Source organism: Peromyscus californicus, unplaced genomic scaffold, assembly GCF_007827085.1.
Source record: "Peromyscus californicus insignis strain IS unplaced genomic scaffold, ASM782708v3 Scaffold_16__1_contigs__length_79575227, whole genome shotgun sequence".
Taxonomy (NCBI): domain Eukaryota; kingdom Metazoa; phylum Chordata; class Mammalia; order Rodentia; family Cricetidae; genus Peromyscus; species Peromyscus californicus.
Window position 1 is genome coordinate 14,175,895 of NW_026294458.1, and position 24,820 is coordinate 14,200,714.

The 24,820-nt window shown below is 43.0% G+C and overlaps 1 protein-coding gene across 1 annotated transcript; it reads left to right on the top strand.

The window, feature by feature from the left end:
• The first annotated feature begins 249 nt into the window (after positions 1-249).
• On the top strand, positions 250-21,073 carry Mix23 (mitochondrial matrix import factor 23). Its single transcript, XM_052740456.1, has 5 exons — positions 250-536; positions 10,963-11,088; positions 13,351-13,497; positions 18,627-18,686; positions 20,782-21,073. The coding sequence occupies exons 1-5, from the start codon at positions 486-488 to the stop codon at positions 20,830-20,832; spliced, it is 435 nt and encodes a 144-aa protein (XP_052596416.1). The 5' UTR covers positions 250-485; the 3' UTR covers positions 20,833-21,073.
• Positions 21,074-24,820: the final 3,747 nt, after the last annotated feature.

Consider the following 24,820-nt stretch of genomic DNA (forward strand, 5'->3'; position numbering starts at 1 on the left):
GGAAGGGTGGAGGACCGGGCCCGGCGCCTGGCCTGCCCGGGCATGAGGCCCGAGGAGGAAGGGGGATGCCTGCCAAGTGTGCCGTGCTGAGTGGGGGTTGAGGACGGTACCAGCGAATCACGCACGCGGAGGGACTCGGAGGCCAGGGCCCTACGGCGTGCTGGCTCCTGGAATGTCCCCGAGGGAAGCCTGCTTTCCACTTATTTACAACAACAACAACAACAACAACAACCATTTAGTCGTTCTCACCGCTTGCCCACCCTCACCGTCCCAGACGCCCTTCTTTCTCGACGCTTCTTCGGGGTTCTCGTTCCTCCGTCACAAGCACCCCTCTGCTCTAGGAACGGAGGGGAAAGGCTTGGAGGAGGGCGAGCCCCCTCCCCGCTCTCAGCTACCAGGCTCGCACGACTTGCTGTCAGGCAGCACCGCGGACACCTCTGCGCCGCGGTGATTGGCCAGCTGCGGGGGCCTCGCGGTCGTCCAATATGGCGGCGCCCAGTGGCGGTGTGAACTGTGAAGAGTTCGCCGAGTTCCAGGTGATGAGGTTTTTTCCTCACGTGGCGAGCTTGTCCGGCCTTTTGTCCCCAGATCCTAATTCGGGCTTTGGCCTGGGAGGGAGTCTAGGCAAATTGTGGGGAAATCAGGCGGCTCCGAGCTTTTTTTTTTTTTCTTTCAGGGGCACCTCTGGAGGTCATGGGGGCTAGGGGTGGCCTTGGAAAGCGAAGCTGCTCCGGGCAGGGAGGTGCCTGAGGTCCTCCGGCTCACTCCGGAGTGGTAAAGCCGAGCTCGGAAGCTGTGGGTAGGGATTGGAACAGTTCAGCACTTCCCTGAACTTAGTTCCCAGCTTCTGCCAATCCTCTCCCACTTCTAAGTTGAGCTTTTGTGGGAGAGGAAGAAGTGAAAGAGGCCTTGTATAGCTGATAAAACAACATATTTGGCATGGTGTCCTGTTTTGGTGAGGCAGATTATTTGGAAGCTTGGAGGGAGGGTTAATTCTAATATCAGGTCTGTGCTGTTACCTTCTTGATCCTGACATTTAAGGGGAAAAATGTATCTTTTTGTACTAAAAATGTCAAAGGTCCAGAACTTAATACTCACCCAAGAATTCAAGAATAATGATCTGGATGTTGATCAATTCGGAAGTTACCGGTGACGTGTTCTGTTATTACAGTTGAATTGAGAAAAAAAGCACAACCTTTAAAAGTGTATTTTTAGCTAAAGAGAGTGAAAATTCGTTTCACATGTCATCGTTGACCTAGCTGTAATCTTAATACTTTGAGTAGTTTGTAGGTAGTGGTATTCTTGAAGAAAACCTCATCAAATCAATTTATTTGACAAACAATTTTGCCAGGAGATTTAATAATTAATATCCGAGTTAAAAGTCAAAACACCTGATTCCCCAGAACCGGCCTTAGTGTGTGTTTAAACCTCTTTGTAAATAAGCATTATTTTTTTGCACTTCTTCGCCGATAGGACCAGAACATCCATGAAGATGCTATAATAATGTAAAACGTTAGGATAGCTTTTAATTCTAGATGAATTTGGTAAAATTGTAAGACATGGTTGACTGGAATTCTCAAATTGTTAATCAGAGTTTACATTCTTAAGAGCTGTTAGATCATTTTGTAAGTCTCCTAACTATGGAAAGCCCTGCACTGAATACCAGAGGAAAGAAACTGAAACTTAAGGTTTTTTGTTTGTTTGTTTTGTTTTTATTGTAAATATTAGGTAGGATTTTACCCCATAATTATGAGGTGTTGAAAGAATTGTACTGTGAATGCTCCTGTACCCACTGTCTAATTTCTGTAGGCAGTGATTTGCTATTTTCTGCCCTGACTGTGTTTTTATTTTATGCGCACTGGTGTTTTGCCTGCATGTATGTCTGTGTGAGGTTGTCAGATCTTGGAGTTATAGACAGTTATTAGCTGCCATGTGGGTCCTGGGAATTGAACCTAGGTCCTCTGGAAGAGCAGTCAGTGTTCTTAACCTCTCTATCTCTGACTGTATATCTATTTATTCACCTCTCAATCCACTTAGTTTACCTTTTAATTTGAGGAGTTTCAAAGTCAGTTGCAAAAATTGAGTACTTTTAAATATGCTGCATGCATATCATTATCTGGAGTTCAGTGTTTGCTTACTAATTTGGAGGGCTATATTTTGCATATGATGTAGTCAACAGGTATTTACAAATACTTGTCATAGTTTGACGCTGACATATACTTGTAAGGCAAACTTCTATCAACATCGAAATGGAAAAGTTTTCTGATGGGCTTTCCTGGGCAATCCCTGTGCCTTTCTGTCCAGTTCCAACTATTAGTTTATTTTGGTTTTGTTTTCACACAGCCGTGTGTTTTAAGCTTAAAAGATTTTTAAAGAGTTTTAACTTTTTGTATCTCCCCCCCAACACACACTGCATTGTAGCACTTCCAGAAAATACCCTATCTCCAAAGTGAAATAGAATCCAAAAAAGAAAATTTAAAATTGAATGCTTCAAATCTCATTTTAATAACATACATTTGAAAATTTATTGGATACTTTTTTTAGTCTACTCGAACTGCCATAACTAAATACTACAGACTAAGTGGCTTAAACAACAGAACTGTAGTTTCCCGAAGTTTTGGGAGATTGGAGTTGGGTTTAGTTTCTGATGAGGTCTCTTCCTGGCTTGCAGATGGCTGTTTTCTCTCCATGCCTTCACACCGTTTCTCTGTCTGTGCAGTTGGAGCAGGGTCACTAATGTCTCTTCCTTTTCTAATAAGGACCCCAGTTATGGCAAATTAGGGTTCCTGCCCTGTTGACCTCCACTTATGTATGTATCTGTGTATGTATGTGTATATATTTGACAAAATCTCACTATGTTATAGAGGCTGGCCCCAATAACCTTGGCTCAAGAAATCCTGCCTCAGTCTCTCAAGTAGCTGACATTATAGATGTGTACCTGGTTGTGACCTCCATTTAACTTTCATTTCTTTTTTTTTTTTTTTTTTTTTTTTTTTTTTTTTGGTTTTTCGAGACAGGGTTTCTCTGTGTAGCTTTGCGCCTTTCCCAGAACTCCCTTTTGAGACCAGGCTGGCCTTGAACTCACAGAGATCTGCCTGCCTCTGCCTCCCGAGTGCTGGGATTAAGGGCATGCAACCACCGCCCGGCCTAACTTTCATTTCTAAAAGCTCTGTCTACAAGGACTTAGGGCTTTAGCATTCACTCCAAGATACCCAATTTAGCCACACCCAGATATCTACCAGCTACCAAGCTTTAGGAGATACCATGGTGGACAGAGTATGACATGAGGAGCTTTAAGTGAGGATTCAAACCTGTAGAAGACACTGGAGCTATGAATAAAATGCCTAAGAGCTCATAAAGAAAGAACTCAAGAGGTCACAATTGAGTTGGGCCTTAGGTAATACTGGTTGAATCTTCTAGGCAGAGGTAATAGTGTGCGGTACATTTCCTGTACAGTCATGTACTGCTTAACAATGGGGATATATTCTGAGAAGTGTGTTACAGGTGACTTTATGTTGCACATATATGAACATAATTAAACCTTTTATAGGTTTAAGTCAGTCCTTGTCATGGCTTCTTGATACAACTGGGATGCAGTAGACAGGTCTGTGAAGCTGTGTAAGCAGAAAGAGAATACTCTAATGATGGAAAGTATAGCCCCATAAGTACACAGACCAGTAACAGTCACTTATAACCATTGTCAAGTATTACACTCTGTACATGATGACATCTGATATACTTTTGTACTGGGCGTGGTGGCTCACAACTTTAATCCTAGCAATTTGGAGGCAGAGGCTGTGGGATTCGTCATTTTTGTGGCTTTGGGATGTCTCCTTTCATGAGTAACTTTTGTGTCCTTCTCTTCTGAGTTTAGAATCTAAGCTATGTGCAAGATCTAAACGTGTGTCAGTCCTTTCAAGAACCTGATCCTAAAGTCTCTCTAGACAGAATCTTTGCCTTGTGCTTTTATCCCCAGATGCTTCTCTCTCCCAACCCCCTTTCCATGTGTGTCGTGTATTTGAACCCTCTGCCTCGTTCCTTAGGCCTGACTTGTTCCTGAACACATGTCCTTGTCAATTCCGTGCTTCCTGCCCACCCCTGTCACTTTGAAGTACCTTCCTTTCTCTCCAGCTGAGACCCAGGTCATACATCGCTTGGACAGAATCAACTCACTGTTCCTTTTCAGAGTGTTTTCTTTCTATTAGGAATATTTGTTCGGGTGCACATAATAGATTTGGGTTGACTTTAAACCCCGTGACATAAGGGCTTTAATGCTTCTTCCACTGGAAGGAAATGGCCCTGGTGAGATGTTTATAGTCTTTTCTTATTCTTTCTCCTTTTTCGTAATCTATGAAATTTAATAATAACTTAAAATTCTCAATCCTGGAACAAGTGTGTCATCAGTTCAGATATTATCGTTGTATTTTTTATTTCTTTTTTAAACTATTATTGTGTGAATGTGTGCATGGTGGGAGCGTACAGGTCATGCACATGTGGAAGTCCGAGGAGAGTTTGTGGAGTTGGTTCTCTCCTCCCACCTTTATGTGGGTTCCAGAATTGAACTCAGGTTGTCAGACTTGTGTAACTTGCACCTTCACCTGCTTGGCTCTGTGCACTTAAGCTCCCTGTGATGGTAGAGATGTTCTCCATTTGTGCTGTCTACATGTAGTATTGGTGCTAACATGTAGCTCTTCAGCTTGTTAATATGCTGCTGTAATTGAAGGTTTTAAGAATTATTTATATTTTATCTGTATGGGCATTTTGCTAGCATGTAGAGGGCATCGGGTCCCCTTGGAACTGGAATTAAAGACAATTGTTAGTTCCCATGTGAATGCTGGGGATGAACCTAAGTTCTCTGGAAGAGTAGTCAATGCTCTGAACCACTGAGCCACCTCTCCAGCCCCCATAACTGAAGGTTTTAAATTACAAATTTCAGTTTAAATAACCTCACATGCTAGTGTCTGCTGTATCAAAAGCCTGACTTTAGATCATAGGTTGGTAATCCACTAGAACACAAGAAAGGAGGAAGATAGTCTACTTGGCAGCCCTCATTTGTAGATTCTGTTGATAAGATTGCAGAAGTAGTGGGTGGGTTCAGGGCTAACAAGATACTTCAGCAGGTAAAGTGCTTGCCACATGAGCCTTGCTATACCTGAGTTGATTCCCAGAACCTGTATAAACATGGAGAGAACCAAATCCACAAAGCCGTCTTCTGACTACATGCTCACCATGGCATATATGCACCCCCCTACACTAATACATTTTTAAAGAGGTAGATTCATTACCCAATTAATGCAGACAAATTACCTAATTAATACAGACAAAAGTTGTTGTGTAAAGGCGTGAATAGTATGTCCACATTGTTTTATTGGGAGGCTTTGTTTATCGTGATTAAGTTATAGCCGGTATTCAAACGCAAAAGTGGTTAAAGTTCAGCATCAATAAAAGCTCAGCAAATGTTAAGCTGCATAATCTTTTGCCTGGATTGCTGTGTCACCCTTCCAGCCAGTCTCCTTACATCTGTGCTAGTGTCCAGTCCACTCTCTAGGCAGTCCTTTCAGAACACAAATCTGGTCATATAGTCCCACCATTCTTAGAGCATTTCACTCATTTTCTGTGCTTCTCAGGAAATATTAAAATCCTGCAACATACCCTCCAGTAGTGAGTCTCAGCTTTCACTGTATTTTCTCATGCATTCAACATTCTGTTTTAAGTGGGCTATCATGAGGGGCATTCCTGTAGTTCTTGAGCTCTTAATGATATTAAACCTGCTATAAATTTCCATCCCAGTTTATAACCCCCATACTGTACCAGGCAAGATTAGTGGTTATTAAAAATACCACCAGGACAGGGTTACCTAAAGACATATTTGGTATTTTGTTAATTGTACAGAAACATTACATTGTACGGTTTAAAAACAAATCTTTAAAAATATTTATTTATGTGTTTTGCGTGCATTTGTGTCTGTGTACTACTTACATTTGCCTAGTGCCCTCAGAGTCTAGAAGAGAGAGTGAGATTCCCCTAGAGTTACGGATGGTTGTGAACCACCATATGGGTGCTAGGAATTGAACCTGGGTCCTCTGGAAGAGCAGCTAATGCTCTTAACCACTGAGCCACCTCTCTAACTCTAAAAACAAATCTTACACATCCTTACATTTCAGTTTTTATTTCAAAGGGATGAGTTGTGTACAGGGGGTTAAATGCTTTGTAGACAAGAAAAAAACTGTTAGAATTCACCTACTCATCATCATCCTGTTTCTCCTCCTCATCCTTCTCTTTCTTGATCTTTTCTGCCTTGATGATGTCGAGGAGACACTGTCTTGCAGTGCTCTTCTCCATCCTTGGGCTTTTACATTCTTCTGACATCTTCTCTGTGGTGTCTGAGCCTTGGAGTGAGTGGTACAGGTTTTAGGACCAAGTAGCCAGTAGTCACCTAATGTCAGGACTTTGACCAATTAGGAGTCTGTGCATTAACTTCCACCCACTGCAAAAAGAAACTTCTCTGATGAAGACAGAACAGCACTAGTCTATGAGTATAAACCTAAGTGTTTAAAAGACATCTTAACAACATGTTCATTTAGCAAAAACAACAGTAGTAGGCTCCCTTTTAGGGGCTATGACCTCTTTAGCCATGGTTTCTTAACCAAGGTTACAGTACCCGGTATGAATTCTACGGAGCAGTCTCGAATCCAATCAGGAAACAGTTGGTTATGCCTTGCCTGGCAAGTTGTTATTGTAATTTATGAGGCCCACAGCTAGGCAAGGTTGTTCATGACTTCTTCCCTAGGAGCCTTCATAGCACCTTTTGGCACTGTGAAAGCTAGCCAACAGGGAGGATGCTTTGTACATAGTCCCATCTTGGTGTCTTTATGTCCTACAACCAAGGTGTATGGTGTCTTCAGCAATTGGATCTTACCATGTAGTCTGCTGGGCAGCCAAGAGTAATGATAATAACTTGTATTATTTTGGGGACCTTTAGGGCCTCACTGCTTATAGGAGGTATCCTACAGTTGGCATTGGGATTTTTATACAATCTGTGGCTTCTGGGAAGACCATTATCTACCCACCCGTGCAGGGTACCTCCTTTAAACTTTTTTTCCCCGAGACAGGGTTTCTCTGTATAGCCTTGGCTGTCTTGGAACTCACTCTAGAAAAGGCTGGCTTCGAACTCACAGAGATCCTCCTGCCTCTGCCTCCCGAGTGCTGGGATTAAAGGCATGCGCCACCACTGCCCGGCTCCTTTAAACTTTTAAAAAACAAATTATATGTTTAAATAACTTATAAAGTAGCTTGCAATAGGGATTTTTCCTAAGTCTTAGTTTGGGTTAACACTTCCCTTTAGCCTGTCTTCTCTGCCTGCCTTCCATCCTGCTCTTCCTTGAACCCCAGTCTTCTCCCCTCGACTCTCATATCCCTTGTGCCCTACTGTCCCACCTCCTTCTCTCTGATGTCCCCTTTCCAGCTCTCTGTCCTCTGCAGGCACCCCGGTTAAACATGCTGGTGTAAGATTTGAAGCTAGAATCTACACATGAGAGAGAACATGAGAGAGGCATTTCTTCATCTCCCTACCCAAAATAGCTCTGAGCCCCAACTTAATCATATTTCGTTCCATGAGATTGGCTCTCTCTTTCCCACAGTACTTCTCTGTCAGCAACCCAATACAGTGTGAGTTAGTAGAAGGATGAACTCTGGTACTGTCACTGCTGTACAGTTCAAAGAGAAAGTTGCTGAGAACGTTCCTGGCCCAGGAAAACTATCCAAAAAGTGCAATTGAAGCTCGGCCTCGGAAGATAAGTTCACTGTGTGCAGAGGAAAAGGAAGTTGAAGGAGATTGTTAGAGCGGGATATGGAAAAGGAGGTCATGTAGAAAGAGGTTAGGTTGGCTTGGTCCGCTACATTTTCCCCTACTAGAGATAGGATCTTGCTATGTAGCCCATGCTGGCCTCCAACTCGTGATTCTCCTGTCTCAGCCTCCTGAGTGCTAAGTTCACAGGCCTGTGTCACCACACCCAGCTTTTTTTTCCTCTTTGACTCATCATTTATTTGGAATTTACTATTTATGACCATTATACTACTACATTATATGGCATACTATTTAAAATGGTAGTTGCCCAGGGACTATGTTGAGATTGTCCCCTAAGAATTATGGTTTGCAGAGAACACTATCAACAAAAGTAGACACAGGAAAAGGAGACAAAGTAATGAACTTTGTGCTATTTGCCTGTGGCGTTTTCCTTGTTTTCCTTGTTTGTTTTATTTATTTGGGGAAGGGAATGCTTGTGCAATGGTATTCACGTGAGTGGAGGTCAGAGGACAAGCTGTGGGAGTTGGTTTTCTCCTTCCAGCATGTGGTCTGGGGATTGAACTTAGGTCATCAGGCTTGCCAGCAAGTGCCCTTGTCTGTTGGGCTTTCTCACAAGTCCTTGCCTGTGACTTATTAGTCTATGTTATGAATATTGTGAAAGCTGTTTTGTTTCTGTATTGAGATCATGAGCAGGCTATTAACGTATTCAGCCGTTTAAGGTGAATTAGTGGTAGGACATAATTTAGATTACATGCTCTGATTAAATGGACAAAATGGTTATAATTGGCCACACCCTTGACTCCTTCACAGACAGAGTATTTATAGAATTATTAAAAATGTCTTCCAGGAACCTGGAAGTGATGGAGCACTTGCCCAGCATGCATGAGGACTGGGGTTTGATTCCTAGGACTGGGGTGGTGTGGATTCTTCACGGCATTTTTAGTAACAAGGCAAAATGTTCACAATATGTCATTTTAAAAAATGTTACATAGTATCGCAATTTCATAAAATATTCACGAGTGTATAAAAATAATAAACCTATTAACATATTACTAATGGTTAACTTACTAATGGCTAATTAGTGGTTAATTACTAATGGGTAATTAAATATTTTTTCTAAAAGGAAGGTGTATGTGAGGGGGCACAGTAAAGAATCACTGAAATGGCCACTTGGTAAGGTTAAGGGGAAGGATCTTACTGTGAATAAGAGAGAAAAAAAGAAAAAAAGAAAACTGGTTATGACCAGGAATGGGGGGCAGAGAGTGACAGAGACAGAGTGTGAGAGACCGTAACAAGAGTTAGGGAATGGGAGAGAGAGAGGAAGATGAGTAGCTGGGAGGAAGGAAGGGCCAGGAGGCTAGTGTGGACTTGGAAATGTGAAACAAGCACACTGAGGGAGCCTGAAGGCTGGCGGGCTCTGCGACCATGTCCCTTCTGCCAGAGGCAAGAGAAATGACTCCTTTGGCAGATGGGAACCAATTTCACAAGTTCCTGAGGAGTGCTGTCTTTTTAACTGCCAGAAATCCTTCTATAGTCCAGCTTGAGCTCATTTCTAGATCTGTGGGCATCCTGAGGCTTGACAGATGGTAACACTAATGATAAGGGAAGTTTTTAATACATGAGAGGAAAAAAATGCACGTGTTGGCTTCAGTCAGGGGTTTAATTTGACAAAGGAAAGGAAGGGGTGGTATGTTGAAGGAGACGATGGTCTGGTGAAGTCTCCTCTAGTACATGTCAAGGTTAAATGCTAACTTGGAAGTGTTCACAAAGAAGTGTGTTTGTGGTTTAGTGTAATTGTTTTCTCAGCAGGTTTTCAGTGAAAGTGATGGGTTTTGTGTGGGGAGTATAAAAAAACAGAAGTGTAGCCCGGCAGTGGTGGTGCACGCCTTTAATTTCAGCACTGGGGAGGCAGAGGCAGGTGGATCTCTTGAGTTTGAGCCCAGCCTGGTCTACAGAGCAAGTTCCACATCAGCCAGGGCTACACAGAGAAACCCTGTCTCAGAAAAACAAAAATAAAAATAATTAAAAAAAAAAAAAGGAGAGAGAGAGAGAGAGAGAGAGAGAAAGAGAGAAGTGAGCCGGGTGGTGGTGGCGCACGCCTTTAATCCCAGCACTTGGGAAGCAGAGGCAGGCAGATCTCTGTGAGTTCGAGGCCAGTCTGGGCTACAGAGTGAGTTCCAGGAAAGGCGCAAAGCTACAGAGAAACCCTGTCTCGAACCCCCCCCCCCAAAAAAAAAAGAAAGAAAGAAAGAAAAGAGAAGTGTATACTGTTAGAAACTCAGTCCCATTTTCTGTTAACTGAAGACAGCATGGCTCCTTTAGTGAGGTGTGAGAAGTGCCGTCTCACAGTGGGGCAGGTCTGTGCTGTGCAGGGCACCCAGAGCTCTCTTTTCTTTTCTCTTATGGGACATGATAGGTTCCTGGGGATGAAACTCAGGGCCTCACGGGAGGTAGGCAAGTGCTGTACTACTGAGCAGCATCCCCAGCCACTCAGCAATAATAAATCACTTTTGGTATTATTTTTCTTTGGATTGGGTTTTTGTGAGTTGGAGACCTTTTCACGGAAAGTAGAGCCTTGAGAAATGTGAACCAGGGTTACTAAAGAAAAGCTAAAACTAATTCTTACTTGTTCAATGAATTAAAGAAACCAAAGTATGATTTTTTTTTCTTCTAGTAGCAAAATTGCTTTGTTTTTAATCACAAAAATATTTACAGTCGTAGTTTAGAAAGTCAGAGAACTTTGGGGTGAGACCGGCGGTGTGCTGCTTCCCGTCTGTGAGCTGACTGGTTCTGCCCATGCAGGACTGGAGCAGTGGCACTCCTGGTTGTGGGGAGAGAGCCTGTGGTGTCCAGCTTGGAGAACCCTCTTTGGCTGTGTGCTGGAATTGGAAGACACGGTTTGCTGGGTATCATTCCAGACAGTGGGGTTCACTGTTGCGCCACAGAGCTAGACTCAGCCCTCTGTTAGAATGACTATTCCATGTCCTACCCGTTAGCCTTGTGATAAAGACACTTCGACTGTACTCTGTTTGGCTTGTTTTCCTCATATATGAAAGAGCTGTAAAAAATCCAAGACTTGTTGCTTAAATATTTAATTTTCATCACTTAACACTTCATTGAGATTATGTTCTTTTTTATTTTAAATATATATATAGGAATTACTCAAGGTGATGAGGACAATTGATGACAGAATAGTACATGAATTAAACACTACGGTTCCAACAGCTTCCTTTGCAGGGAAAATTGATGCCAGCCAAACCTGTAAACAACTTTATGAGTCTGTAAGTGTATTTTTTGAGTCTCTCTTTTGTGTTTCTTTGATATCTTTCTTTGCAGACAAAATAAAAAGTTAATTGACTTGTATCTGAACTGTGAAGAGCTCATGTCATCTTTTAAATTTTCTTGTGGACACTTGAAGGTTTCTACAGCCCCAGACAGTGTGTGGCATAGGTACAAATCTGAAGACATGGTTGTAAAGAGTGGGAGCAGGGTTGTTTTGGCCTGTGCATGCATGGCCTTTTGCTTAAATCGACAGTATGCATGAGATAACCACAAGGACCTTGAAACAGTCAAGACAGGAGTGAGAGAGAGAGGACTTGAATGAATGAATACCAAGAGGCCAGGCAGCTAATGGCAGGAAGAGTGAAACACACTTTTTATGTCAGGAATGGAAGGGTGTGGCAGAAAGGGCCAAGAAAGCCACAGAGACTAGTAAATCACCCTTCCTGATGTTTTGACGCCTCTGGTGTGGAGTTGCTCAGTACCTGCTTGCGTCTTCTTTTGAATTTGCAAAAGCAGAAGGAAGTGATGGCGCAGCTGTACTGTGGCTTGATGCTGCCCTCCATTAAGTTGGAAGTTAAGTTCAAATAGCTCATGCCTTTTTATGTTCTCCCCTACAAGTTTACTGTGTGGATTTCTAGTTAGAGGAAAGCCATTATTTAAATCTACAGTACATTTTTCAGGTGTGGAAAAAAGTCATTTTGTGGACAGACTTATTCATATGAATTAAATTTAGAACACTACCTACTGGCATCTAGGTTTTGTTGTGGTGGTGTTTTTAAGTATGTCATTCTGTTGAGCAATCAGGTAAATACCGTGGTTTTAGGAAATTGGATGATGTGGTGGTTAATAAAGATTTAGTCACTGCGAGTGAGGGTGGGTCCAAAGTCCTAACGAACCATGAGATGTTTGACAATTCCCTCATGTTTTGGTGTCTCTGACTAAAGAACTAGAAATATGTGATCAGTCTAGGATGCTCTCCTCCTTCCTGCTACCTGTATGATTCCCTACTGTTCAGTTCTTCCCATTTACAGTCTTCTGTTAGCAAACTGATTGGTAGTATCATGCTTAGCAACATGAATTCTAGGACTAGATCTAACCTCACATCTGCTGCTTCCTAGGGTGGTGACTGAACATTTTGAATAACTTCCTTTTGCCTCAGTTTCATAGAGTTGTAGAAGATTAGTGAACCAAGAAAGCGCTGGTCTATGTATTTTAATATGCTTGCCAAAGTCATTATTATTGGTCATTATTTGATTTTAAATAACGTTGCTCTGGAGATGGAGGCCTGCAGAGTGCCCAGCCAATAAGAGCCACTAAGAGCTTTTGTTGAGTGTTGTCTCTTTCGAGGAGTCTGGAACATCCAAGTTGCTGCTCGTAGTCTCCCTGACTTACATTAGCTCCTAGTCCAGCTTTTGTGACTAAAGAAAACATTTTCGTTCCCTAATGGTGACCCTTCTTTATAGGAAAGGATATAGGAGCTCATACAAAGCATGAATTTAGAAACTCTAACCTCGAAAGGCTCCTCATAGTAAAAATTAGATAATTCCACAGGTGTGAGTATAAGAGGACCTTGAACCGTGACCGTTACACATTGCTATCCAAGACAGATGGAGAAAGGCTGTTTACTGGATGGTTACTCTAAGAAGGGCTTATTAGAATCATTCTGTCAGTTCTCCTTGCAATCAACACACAAAACTGATGCAACCACTAATGTGTGCCTCTGGTTTTCTTTATCAGTACTTTAAATTTTTGAGAAGACCTTTGATGGCATAGTCAAATAACATTCTTTATGTTTCTTTGCTGTAACTAAGATATTCTCCACATCACTTAGTGCACAGCCTCTTCCCCTTGTTAGCAACATGAGACTGAAAACAACCACAAAAGACAGAAAGGAGAGACTAGCAGAAAGTGCTGGGGAGAGTGGATGTAGGGTCCAGGAGCACAGTCAGGGAGTGGCCAGGAGAGCAAGGACAGGGGCAGGAGGCAGGGGCAGGAGGCGGCAGGGAAGCCCAGCTGGGCACTCAGGAAGGAGGAGCGGGAGTCCTGGCCTGGATTGTGGAAGGAGACAGCCTGGCCTCATCCTCTGTGCCTTCCCAGGCTTTCCCTCTTAACCTGCTGTTAAGTGATTTAGCCAATCCAACGTGTTCTCTTCTAGAGTTTCAATTTAAAACACTTCTGAAGTCTTGATTTTTTTTTCTAATACTAAAATGTAACAAGTTAATGTAATTTCTTTCCCTCTTTTCATCCTTTTGTTCTTTTAGTTGATGGCAGCTCATGTCAGTAGGGACAGAGTTATAAAGAACTGTATAGCCCAAACCTCAGCAGTAGTAAAACATCTCCGAGAAGAGAGAGAAAAGAACCTGGATGACTTAACGTTATTAAAGCAACTTAGAAAAGAACAGACAAAGGTAAGTTGAGCAGACTTTTTGTGTTGAAGGCAAAGATTTCCCAAACATAGCCTTCAAAATAGAGTTTTAATATGCAAAATTTCAAGTAAGTTATGGTTATTACTTTTAAAAATGACCAGGACAGGATTGGGAGAATGGATCAGTGGATAAATTATTTGCTTTGCAAATATGAGAACCGGGGTTTGAATCTTGACAACCTCTGTAAAAAATTGGGTGATAAGGGCCTGGAGAGATGGCTTAGTGCTTAAGAACACTGGCTACTCTTCCAGAGGACCCAAGGTCGATTCCTAGCACCCACATAGGCTCACAACTGTCTTTAATTTCGGTTCTAGAAGATCTGATCTCCCTTACTGGTGTCTGCGGGCACCAGGCATGTACATGGTATACAAATATGCAGACAGAATACCCATATACATCAAACAAATTAAACCACCACAAAAGAACCTGGGTGGCGTATCAGCCACCTGTAATCACAGCCCTCCAGAGGTGGGCAGGAGGCCCCTGGGCAAGTTGGCTAGCTAGACTAGCCAGAATTGACTCGAACCAGGTTCATCCAGAGACCCTGCCTCAGTGTTGTCTAGAAAGGACACATGTCATAAACTTCAGTCCTCCACTCGAATGTGAACACTTGTGTTCACACACACCTACAACACACACACACACACACACACACACACACACGAATGCACACATGTACAGGAGAGATGGCCAGAAGAGTAATGGCTTGTTTTCAGGTGGGCTTCACATCACACTTAGATGTTGTAATGCATACTTTATAAACAGATGCAGTACAGCAGCTAGGGGAAAATTAACATGGAATTGTATTTTATTTCTATTCCTGTGATGTTTTCCAGTGTTAAAGACAAAACATCAATGCTGACCAACCCCATATCAGAAGCTCTGTGAAAAACATCTGTGCCTGCTTACTTGAAACATTTCTTCATGAATTTGAATTTGAAAATATTTACCTCTTTCATTCTGTAAGAGTCTGCTGAACTAGAATACAGATTCCTTAAGTTCTAGCTATTGCCCTCTTGAGCCATACAAACACAGTGCTAGTTGAATATAGTGAACACCTCAGTGTGATGTCCACCCCACTCTGTAGACAGCGAGGGTTTTGGCCCTTTCTAGATTACCTTTCTACACTTAACAGCATCCCTGCAGAGGTTTTACTTCAGAACATGTTTTGGTCCAGCTAAGTAGCAGATAAGGATGCCTGCTGCCAAACCCGAAGACCTGAGTTTGATCTCTGGAACCCACATGGTGGAAGATGAGAACTAATTCCCATAAATTGTCCTCTGACCGCTAGACCTGCTCACTGTGGACAGACAGACAGACACACAAACACACCCCACACAGTAAATAAATGAATGAATGAATTAATAAATAATAAACAAGTGTAATTTTAAAAGTCAAGTGCTCACTCAGGGAATATGTGAAAGGAAGCTTTTCCCCATATAGTACAGTTAATGAGGCCGAATCATTGCTCTGTAGCCCTCGTTTGTGGCTTATCAAGAAAACAGTTGTGCTTTGGTGTTCTGGGAGTCAGTTCCAGGACCCATCCTCTGCCCACCAGGGAGATCAAAGTCCACAGATTCGCGAGTCCCATGTGTAAAGTGGCTTAGTGTTTGCATTAACTTCCTCCCTTCACCCTCCCTTGTGTTTTAAGTCATTCACAGATTGCTGACAGCAGCTAATACAGAGTATTCATGTTTGCTACATATGTAATTCTCCCCCAAAATATTTTTGACCCCCAATTACTTGAATTCATAGATTATACAGAGAGCGGACTATAGTTATTACATGAAATACATTGCCATCCTTTTTTAGAGGGAGTTTTAGGTATCATTGTAATTTTATGTAGTTCCAGACTTAAGAGAAAGGTTGCAAAGTAGTGTGAAGAGCTCCTGTGCAGAATGTTCACCACGTTCCCTTGCTGGTGACAGCTTTACAGTCTTCACCTTCCCTCCCGCTCACCTGTGTGCACGTGCATACTCTCCTTTGGAGGATTCCGAGCACTTGTTAGATATGCTGTTTCTTGTTTTCAGTTATTACTTGTGTGTGTGTACCCTCAGAGGACCACTTGGAGAGGTGGTTCTTTCCTTCCGGCATTTGAGTGCCTGGGATTGAACTCAGGTCATCAGACTTGGCAGCAAGCACCTCTGCCCATTTGGCCATCTCACTGGCCCCATTGGCTATTTCTCAATAACAGGGACTTCTCTTACATGACCACTGCACAATTGTCAATACAGTCGTCTACTTAAGAGAGCACAGTGGGCAGCTTATCGTTCTCGTGGGTCAGGTGACTGAAAAGGCGATGTGGAACGTGCTTTTTTTTAAGTAGTTGTAGAACTTGGTTGGCGTTTGTTTAGCAGATGTAACCAGCTGCATGGGGGCACACAGTGAGTAGGCCAGGCTGCTGTGCTTTCTCAGTTATTCTGCTAATTCAGTGTTTCCCTGGAGACAGCCTCAACCTGTGTTTGTGTCTCTCTTGGTCCATGAATACGGTTTAGGTTTCTGTTCCATACTTGCTTTTTCATCGGGCAGCGATTGGTATCTCCAGATGGTGAACTTGTTAAAATAGCTCTTGTCTCACCCCCTTGATAGTCAGGATTATTTGTATGTTATTTTATAAAATTGGTCAGGGTCTAAGTCGCTTTGAGATTTCTATTTCTTGAGAGCATGACTGCAAACCTGTCCTCCACTATCAGGAAAGGTCATCCTTCCCAACTAATTCATTAGCTTAACTAGTGAAGGAGGAAAGGGACACGCTGAGCCATCCACATAGCCCAGTGGGTCCTGCCTGGCCAGGAGTGGTGTGAACATGCAGTAGCCATATCACCCTTACATCCTGGATTTTGTTAAAGATGTTGACAGGGCATGTGGGGCAGGACGCTAAGTCATATAAATCAGAGTGGAAGTACAAAGTTCAGCTAAGCCCTAGTATTCAGGAGTGACTGTGTCTGTTTGCTCAGCTCTCACATCTGCCCCTTTGCCCTCAGTGCCTGGAAGGCGTGGCCACAAGGACTGCAGGGAGGGGCATTGGAAGCGATGGGGAATACATGTAAGGTCCGCTTCCCAGCCAGTAGGGCACCTGTGAGTAGTGCTGCCGAGGGTGGGGGCATGCGGCTGTGTATCTTCCTGTGTGGTTATGGGCTCTGAAAGAGAGGCCTTCAGATGTGCCGGCTCTTCCTCACTCGCTGAGGATGAGGGACACCAACTGGTATCTCTAAAGTCACAAGCTAGTGAGTGGTTAGGATTTAATAACCTTTAATTATCAAACATACCATCTTTAAGACTCATCCTCCACAAACTTTGTACAACCTACTCAAGCCTTTTATATGTTAGGGTTCCTGTTTTTATATTTTCCATTTAGGAAAATTCCAGTCATTTTCTTTTACTGTATAAAATCCTTTTTATCTAAAACAATCTCATCCTCATCCCATCCCCCTTTTCAAATATGAGCTAGTTTATTCTGGAGCTAAATATGAGTGCCCATAGCCTGGGAAACTTGGAGCTAGATCATCCCAGGTTTCATATTCCAACATGGAAGCAATTTCATGGAGGGTTTTTGGGGGGGGGGGGGGTTGAGACAGGGTTTCTCTGTGTAGTTTTGGTGCCTGTTCTGGATCTCGCTCTGTAGACCAGGCTGGCCTCAAACTTACCTCCTGGCTCTGCCTCCTGAGTGCTGGAATTAAAGGCGTGTGCCACCACCTCCTGGCTCATGGAGTTTTTATAGTAATAGAACAAAAAAAAGTTTTTTCTTTGTAACTTTTCTTACCAAAAGTTCCCTCAGATTTACCACCTCCTTAACATTTTTCTGACCTACTTACTGTTTCTTCTTTAAATAAGAGCTGAATCCAAATTATATATGTGGCACAATGTGGCAAATTAAGATTATCTGTACCCTATTGGTATCAAATTTCTGTTTTTTTTTTTTTTCTTTTTCTTTCTGTTGCTCATCTTAGGCAAACTTCTTAACTTCCTGGACTTTATAGTACCCACTCCAGGGGTGGGAGTCATACGGAACTTGGGAATTAGAAGTTTTCCATCCCCACAAGCACCTGCAGAGATGTCTGTACCTTCAGCAGTCAGCACTCTTTGTAGACAAGAGAGGGCAGAACAGAGCCGGGAAGCTTGCTCATGTGCTAGCCTTGTAACCGCAGTGGTGGGTGCAGAAGATGTTTCTTGTCCTTGATGTGGCAGTGGACAATAGGAGGCCAGGTTTCTGAGTGCATCCTCACTTCTCCATCATCCCGTATGTGACACCGTCAGATTGGGAGCTCCAGGTATCTAGCAGGAATCAGCCGGGGAAGCCCCTTTGAGGCAGTCAGCTGGAGTTCCCATTAGGAGTCCCAGGCAGAGCAGAGTGTCCCCGTGACACTTCCAAGTACAATTAAGAGATTGTAACAGGTGGAGATAACCTCACCAGCTGGGCCCTCACAGCCCAGCAGGAGCTCCCTGAGGAAGTGGAGGCAGTCGGCTGCTGAAGTTCCCGGGGAGCTTTCTCTCCACGGCCGTCCGGCCGGCCGAGCTCCCCACTTCCCAGTGCATGCACTTTTCTGTCCCGAGATAAGCAGTGGTGGTCCATTAGAAATGGTTTCCTTTCGGTGGTTTTCAGGGAAACTTTTCACTCTTGGGCTGCTTTGCTGTTCTGTCTCTCCCTGTAAGAGTTGGAGCAGCCAGCCCATTCCTAGACAAGGGGCCTTGGAGGATGGATAGCTTGAGATAGACATGCTGGGGTCTGAATTGTGGAGGGGCAGTGCTTCCAGGACCAGTGTCTCAGAGAGCTCAAACAAAAGGGACAGTTTACGAATATAATGTTTATTACACATGCTCTTCTAAATGTTATTTTATCTTCATATTGGGTGTGATGGATGTGATGTGTGTGGGTATGGTCGCCTGGGCTGGTGTGTGTGAGGCCAGAGGTTGATGTATTCCTCAGTCACTTCTCCACCTTGTTTTTTAAGGCAGGGTCTCTTACTGAGCTGGGAGCTTGCAGTTTTAGCTAGATTGGCTGGCCAGCGTTCCCCAGGGTCTGCCTGTCTCCACCCCACCCCCATTCCCCAGCACTGGGTTATAGTTTTAATCTTTACAGTTCAGAATTTCTGTTTTTTCTTTTCTTACAGTTGAAATGGATGCAGTCAGAACTAAATGTCGAAGAAGTGGTAAATGACAGGAGCTGGAAGGTAGGAAATAATGTTGGTTCTTGTAGAGAAACTGAACCAGCAAGGGACAACCAGGGGAGGGGCAGGAAGTGTAGACAGAGAACCCCGGCACACTGAGGGTGATGAGTGCTGTTAACTTCTGGGTGGAAGCACTACAGCTTACGGACAGACAGGATTCTGTGACCTACTACAGAACGGATTGCATACATTCTGTGGATCCCCAACACTATGGCATAGATATATTCAGAGTTTTTAATTGTAGTTAGCTGAGAACTTTCAAAGAAGTTATTTGTTACAATTAGCCTTTTTGTGCAGTTACTTTTCCAAAACCAGAGTTGCTAGCATTATTCTGCAATTGTGTTAGTTAATATTCATTGAGTCTCATAAATGTAATTACACAGGGAACATTAGTGGAGAGGAAACACTCAGATAAATAAGTTCCGGAGAAGGAAAGAATAGGCCAAGTGAGCTCCACCACACTCTAGCTGGATCTCTCTGACCTTAGAGACCAGCTGCTGGGCACTGACCAACTTCTGACATTTAGTAACTGTTTATCTCTTCAGGAGTTTTGTTGTAGAAATAGTTTTGTTTCAAAATTTTCACACACACAAAAATTAATCATTAAGCAGAGGTGATGTTTTGGCATCTTGGTATATAACCGTCCAGCTTTTTTTTAATGCATGTTCAGACTTGTTAACTGATTTTAAAAGTCATAAGTGAAATCATCATCTACCTACTTGTAGCCAGTGTATTTCCTGTGTCATTACATAATTACATTCACCTTTTAAAAATATACAGCATGTGAAGGCATGAATAAATTATGGACTATAAATTAGCTGCTTTATGGCATTTCTTTATCCTGTCTTCCTTGCCAAAATGTAGCCTGTACTTGTCCTTGCATCAGCATAGGGCTATGCTGCTTGGAAGATTTTTGGCAATGTTTGTCTATGCATACCTTCTCTGAAAAAGTCATAAGTTATTCTGGGACTATGATGGGAGAGAAGTCTGGTGAATATCTGGCTTTAAAGAGCCAGTCCAGAGGATTTCGGTGCGTGGAAAGTGTGGTAGATGGTAGAGGGAGTGAACAATTTTGTATTTGATATCCCAAGTGTTCCTCAATATGATGGGATTACATTCCCAGTAAACCTAAGTGTTCCCAAGACACTCAACTTGGGAACTTGGACTATACTTAAGTATCAAGAGAGAATATTCTTCTGTGTATCATTAGCCCACCAAAAAAAAATCAAAATTTAGCCAGGCATGATGGCCTGTAACTCCAGCACTTGGGAGACTGAAGCAGGATTGTGAGTTTGAGGCCAGATCGAGATACATAGTAAGTTCAAGACCAATATTGACTACAAAGCAAGACCTTGTTTCAAAAACCAAATTCAAAACAAACACAGTTATTAAAGGGTGTTTAATAAAGGTATTACAGTGGCCAGGTGGTGGCTCACACCTTTAATCCCAGCACTTGGGAGGCAGAGGGAAGCAAATCTCTGTGAGTTCGAGGACAGCCAGGGTTACACAGAGAAACCTTGTCTTGAAAAAAAACAAAACACAAGCAAATAAAGACAAAAGGGTGTACAGTGAACACCTGCTTCGTGCTCTGAGGTCTTCCACATGGAGGGGGACATACTTACAGATGCTTATGTCTTCTCTTATATTGAGTGTGTCTCCTTTGCTGACAACAGAAGTATTCTGTATGTGTTTTTCTTAACACACATCAGAAATCTTTCCATGTAAGAATGTTAACAACTTACGATTTTTAAACCTTTTACTCCCATGAGTGGCTCTACCAAGATTTTTATGTAGCATAGCCCCATTTAGTCATGGGCATTCTCTTAACACTTTCGTTGTTTCAGATTTTAGGAAGCAAGGTGAACAAAACAAGAAATACATAAACTCACATAATTTAGCAGAAGACAGGTCCAGCCAGCAAATGGCCGTTGAAATTGTCTAGTCATCATGCTTAATTTGGTGTGCTAAAGAAACTTACTGTTTCCTGAGCCTATTGACCTAGATGAGATGGGAACATCCTCCTAACCTGTGATCTGGATTTACATCCTGCTTTATACAGGATGACTGGATGACTTCTCTTTCTGTTTGAACATCGTAGGTGTTTAATGAACGCTGCCGAATTCACTTCAAGCCTCCAAAGAATGAGTAGAGAGTTTTTCTGTTTGTTTTTTGTTTTTAAAGACCTGGTCATCTCATCAACTAAGCATGACAGATGTCAGCAGGGCAGGCTCCCGAGGATGGTCTTCGAGCCAGAAGGCCAAGGCCTTTGGTTGACTTCAGCCCCTTTTAGCCAGGACCTCAAATCTAATTCTCATAATTATAAAATAATCAATTGCTATTTTATACTGATTCTGTAAAAATGTTTTGTAACTATTAAAATAATTTTCTGACTCTGTGTATATACTTATTTGGTGGCTTTGCAAGTTGAGACAGCAGGTTCTCCAGGTCATTGTGCCTGCTTGAGTTTCACAAATGGATTGGTATGGATGTGGACCTCTTTAAAGGGGCAGAATCAGGCTGGAGAGGTTAGTGGTTAAGAGCACTGGCTGCTCTTGCAGAGGACAAGTTCGATCCCAGCACCCACACAGTACTCACAACTGTATATCGCTCTAGTCCCAGGGGATCTGACACCCTCTTCTGGCCTTGGTCAGCACCAGGCACACATGTGATGCAGTCATACATGCAGCCAAAATACCCATGCTTATAAAAATAAAACGAATCAGGCTGGATCCTATATATACAAATTCTCTGATTTTTCTTTTTAAAAAGGGGCATTGTGACAGGTGCCTGTAATCCAATCCCTTGGGAGGCTGAGATGACCAGCCTGTGCTGTAGAGTGAGAACCTGTCTCACAAAACAAAAACATTTGAGTCAGGCTGCACTCCTTTAATCCCAGCACTAGGGAGGCAGAGGCAGGTGGATTTCTGTGAGTTTGAGGCCAGCTTGGTCTACAGAGTGAGTACCAGGACAGCCAGGCTATACAGAGAAAGAAACCTTGTCTCAAAGTACAAAACAAGAGAAGAGCATTTATTTAGTTTTTGCATGTAAAACTGCTTTGGGCTGGAATTGTTTTCTAGACAGTTTCCCATCGATACAAAAGAGAAGCATCCATGGAAAGGGATAGATGACTAACAAGAGCCCTGTTGAGTAGAGGGCTCCACCAGTGAAGGAAAGTACATGGTAGTGTGGGGTATTAGCTTTCGGAGGCCACAGAACAGACCGTAACAGCTTCACTGCTTAATGTCATACTATTAATAATTGCTGTGTCACGGTCCTCTGCTTCCAAAGTCCACACAGGTTGGACTGGGACAGGGTTCTTTGCTCAGGGTGTGGAAGCTGAAATCCAGCTTGGAGTGAGACTGGCGTTTGTCTGAGTCTCCAGGGAACACTGCTTCTGAGTTCATTGAGCTTGGTGGCAGAGTGTAGAGTGAGTGAGTTGTAGAAGCAAAGTTCCTGTGTACTTGGCTGGCTGTGTGGTACCATTCTGCCAGAGGCCACCCACATTTCTCAACACATGGCCCCTTCCGTCTTCACACTGGGGCAGTCTCTCTGACTTCCTTTTCTGCCGTGAGCCAGACAAGCTGCCTTCAAAGGGTTTGTAATTAGCTCTACCACAGTGCTGCTTTTCTTGAACTCAGTTGGTTAATCTGCACATGACTTTTGCCACGTAATGTAGCAGTCACAGATGTGATTAGGGCAGGACATAGGTGCTGCCAGTTTGGATTCTGTTTACAGTCGTGAGCTAAACTCACGCCACATGGCTCTGGCTTGTCTGGCTTCTGGTAGGCCTGAGCCTGCAGCGTCTTGATCTTCATCAGATTATGTTCCTGGAAGTTAACCCTGGAGGCGTCAGCGGTCCTGTTTTGTTGATAGAACTTTTTGGAACATTTACTGTGGGTGTTTGTTGGGGAAACTGAGATATTCCTTTAGGACTGGGAGTGTCACTGAGAAGGAGAATGCTTAACTAATAGTACAAGGCTCAGGCTTTGATCCCCAGCATGACAGGGAGAGGGAGGGAGGGAGGGAGGGAAAGGGGGAGAGGACAAGAAGAGAGTGAGAGAGACCATGTAGTGATGTACACCTTAATCCCAGCACTTAGGAGGCAGAGGCAGGCAGATCTCTGAGTTCAAGGTCAACCTGGTCTACTTAGTTCCAGAGCTACATAGACCCTGTCTGGGAAAAAAAAAAAAGTTGGTTACAATTAACATATAGCTTTTTCGATGAAGAAAAGTTTATCTTAAAAGATAGTATTGAAAAATCTTTTCTATAAAGCTGGTTTGTAAGTGTTTAAATGGGGTAAGATAAAAGGCTGGATGTAAATGAAAATACAGCAAGGATCTTGACGGCATTCCTCGGGGAAATTAGTTTCTTGGCTCAGGTCATAATGATCTTTCCAGACTTCAGATCTGTCACTAGAGTGCTTTCTGTCTAATCTAATTATGTTAGGGTGCCTGAATTAATCAAGTGTGACATCAACCAAGCATTTACCTCAGTTTGGAGTGAAAGAGTAAATGAATATACTGAGCCTAGTCAGTAGCATTTAAAGGTTGGAAGATAAAGTTCCTTTACCGCTTTGGAAAGTAGATTTTGCTCGCTGACACTCTTGTGTGCGGTCACCGCCTCACAACAGTTTGATCTGCTGCTTTCACTCGGGAGAACTTAGAAACATGCCAACATTCAGAGGTGGGTTTGTCTTCTACTTGGCTGAAGACGGGCAAGTGAAGCCACACCTGTGATGAACCTTGCAAATTCTTCCAACACTTTAATGTCCTAGAAATTCTAGGTACTACTAACCAGTATTGTGACAAAGCAAAATTCTTGCTCTTGAAAAGCTTCCATTTGTTGAGGGGGGATAGATGATAGATACTAAGGAATTGAGTTACAGATAATGGCAAAATGCAATCCAGTTCTTTGCAAGAGATAACGAGCAGGAAGTCAGGGGAAGAGTGACGTGTGGATTGCAAATGACCGTGCTGGTGGGAGAACATAAACGTCCTCGCCTTTGAAAAGCTAACTTAATTTATATTGAAACACGGAGTACTGTAAGGATGGACATCCTGTTATTCCCTAATATAAGTTGTGCTTCAAAACTATTTGTTTGGGAATGGAATTTGTTTGTGCTGGTGTTGTTACAGTAGTCTGCTAATGTCCCATAAATTCAGGAATAACGTGTGAACAGGAGATTCATCCAAAGTGCTCCCATTTTAAATTATAAAGTGGACATCGTACCTAAAGTTAGGGGATCTAATCAAACATTAGAATCATGTAGCTTACTTGTGATCTCTGTATGTATACTTTACTTAGCCTTGCAGAATACTCTAAATTTCACTGACCTTTCAAAAGAACTTGTCCCAAGCATAGAGATTGAAAAAAAGTAAGGAAAACGGAAAATGATCATTTCTAGCAAGATCAACTTTTGTCTCTGTGGGGAAAAGGGAAGAAGAAACTGGATAAAAATGGTGACTTAGAAAATAAATACTTTGTGTAAAGATGTGACAACTTATGATTTGGGCTTCTGTCCTCTTGGGAGTTTGATGAATTGGGTGTGTGTGAGAGAGAGGGTCTTGCTATTAATGCTGTGCTGCTGACCTATGACTCACTATGCAGACTAAGCTGACCTTGCACTCATAAAGATTGGCTGACCTTTGCATCCTGAGTTCCGGGATTAAAGGTGTGCGCCACCATGCCTGGCCATGCTCCTATAAGTCGGGGTCTTACTAGCCCAGGCTGGCCTCAGATTTGCAGTCATCCTCAGCCCCCTGAGTACTGTGGTTACAAGTGTGCATTACCATGTGCAGTCCACGCTTGCTTTTCAGGAATAAGTACTATGGTGCCCCAAAGATAACATTTAAGGTTTTGTTTTGTGCGTGTTTGTAAGTCTTCATTGTCTGGATGTGTGGAGACTGGAGGTTGACATCTAGTGTCTTCTTTACCCTCTCTCCCTCCACCTTAGGGTTTTGAGACAGGCCCTCACTGACCCTGGAGCTTATTGATTCAGCTAGGCCGGCTGCCAGCAAGCCCCAGGGTCCTGCCTTAACATCCCCAGTTGGGGAATTAAACAGGTTTTCTTCTTGTACAGAAGTACTCTCAGAGGAACCATCTTTCTAGATCCAGAGGATTTAGTTACTAAGGTTTTA

What these genes read in the sequence shown, in the direction of transcription:
- Mix23 (XM_052740456.1), top strand. Translation starts at nt 486, where the DNA reads ATGGCGGCGCCCAGTGGCGGTGTGAACTGTGAAGAGTTCGCCGAGTTC. An exon ending in GTAAACAACTTTATGAGTCT is followed by an intron (nt 11,089 to 13,350) that starts GTAAGTGTATTT and finishes TTGTTCTTTTAG; the next exon opens with TTGATGGCAGCTCATGTCAG. An exon ending in TTAGAAAAGAACAGACAAAG is followed by an intron (nt 13,498 to 18,626) that starts GTAAGTTGAGCA and finishes CTTTTCTTACAG; the next exon opens with TTGAAATGGATGCAGTCAGA.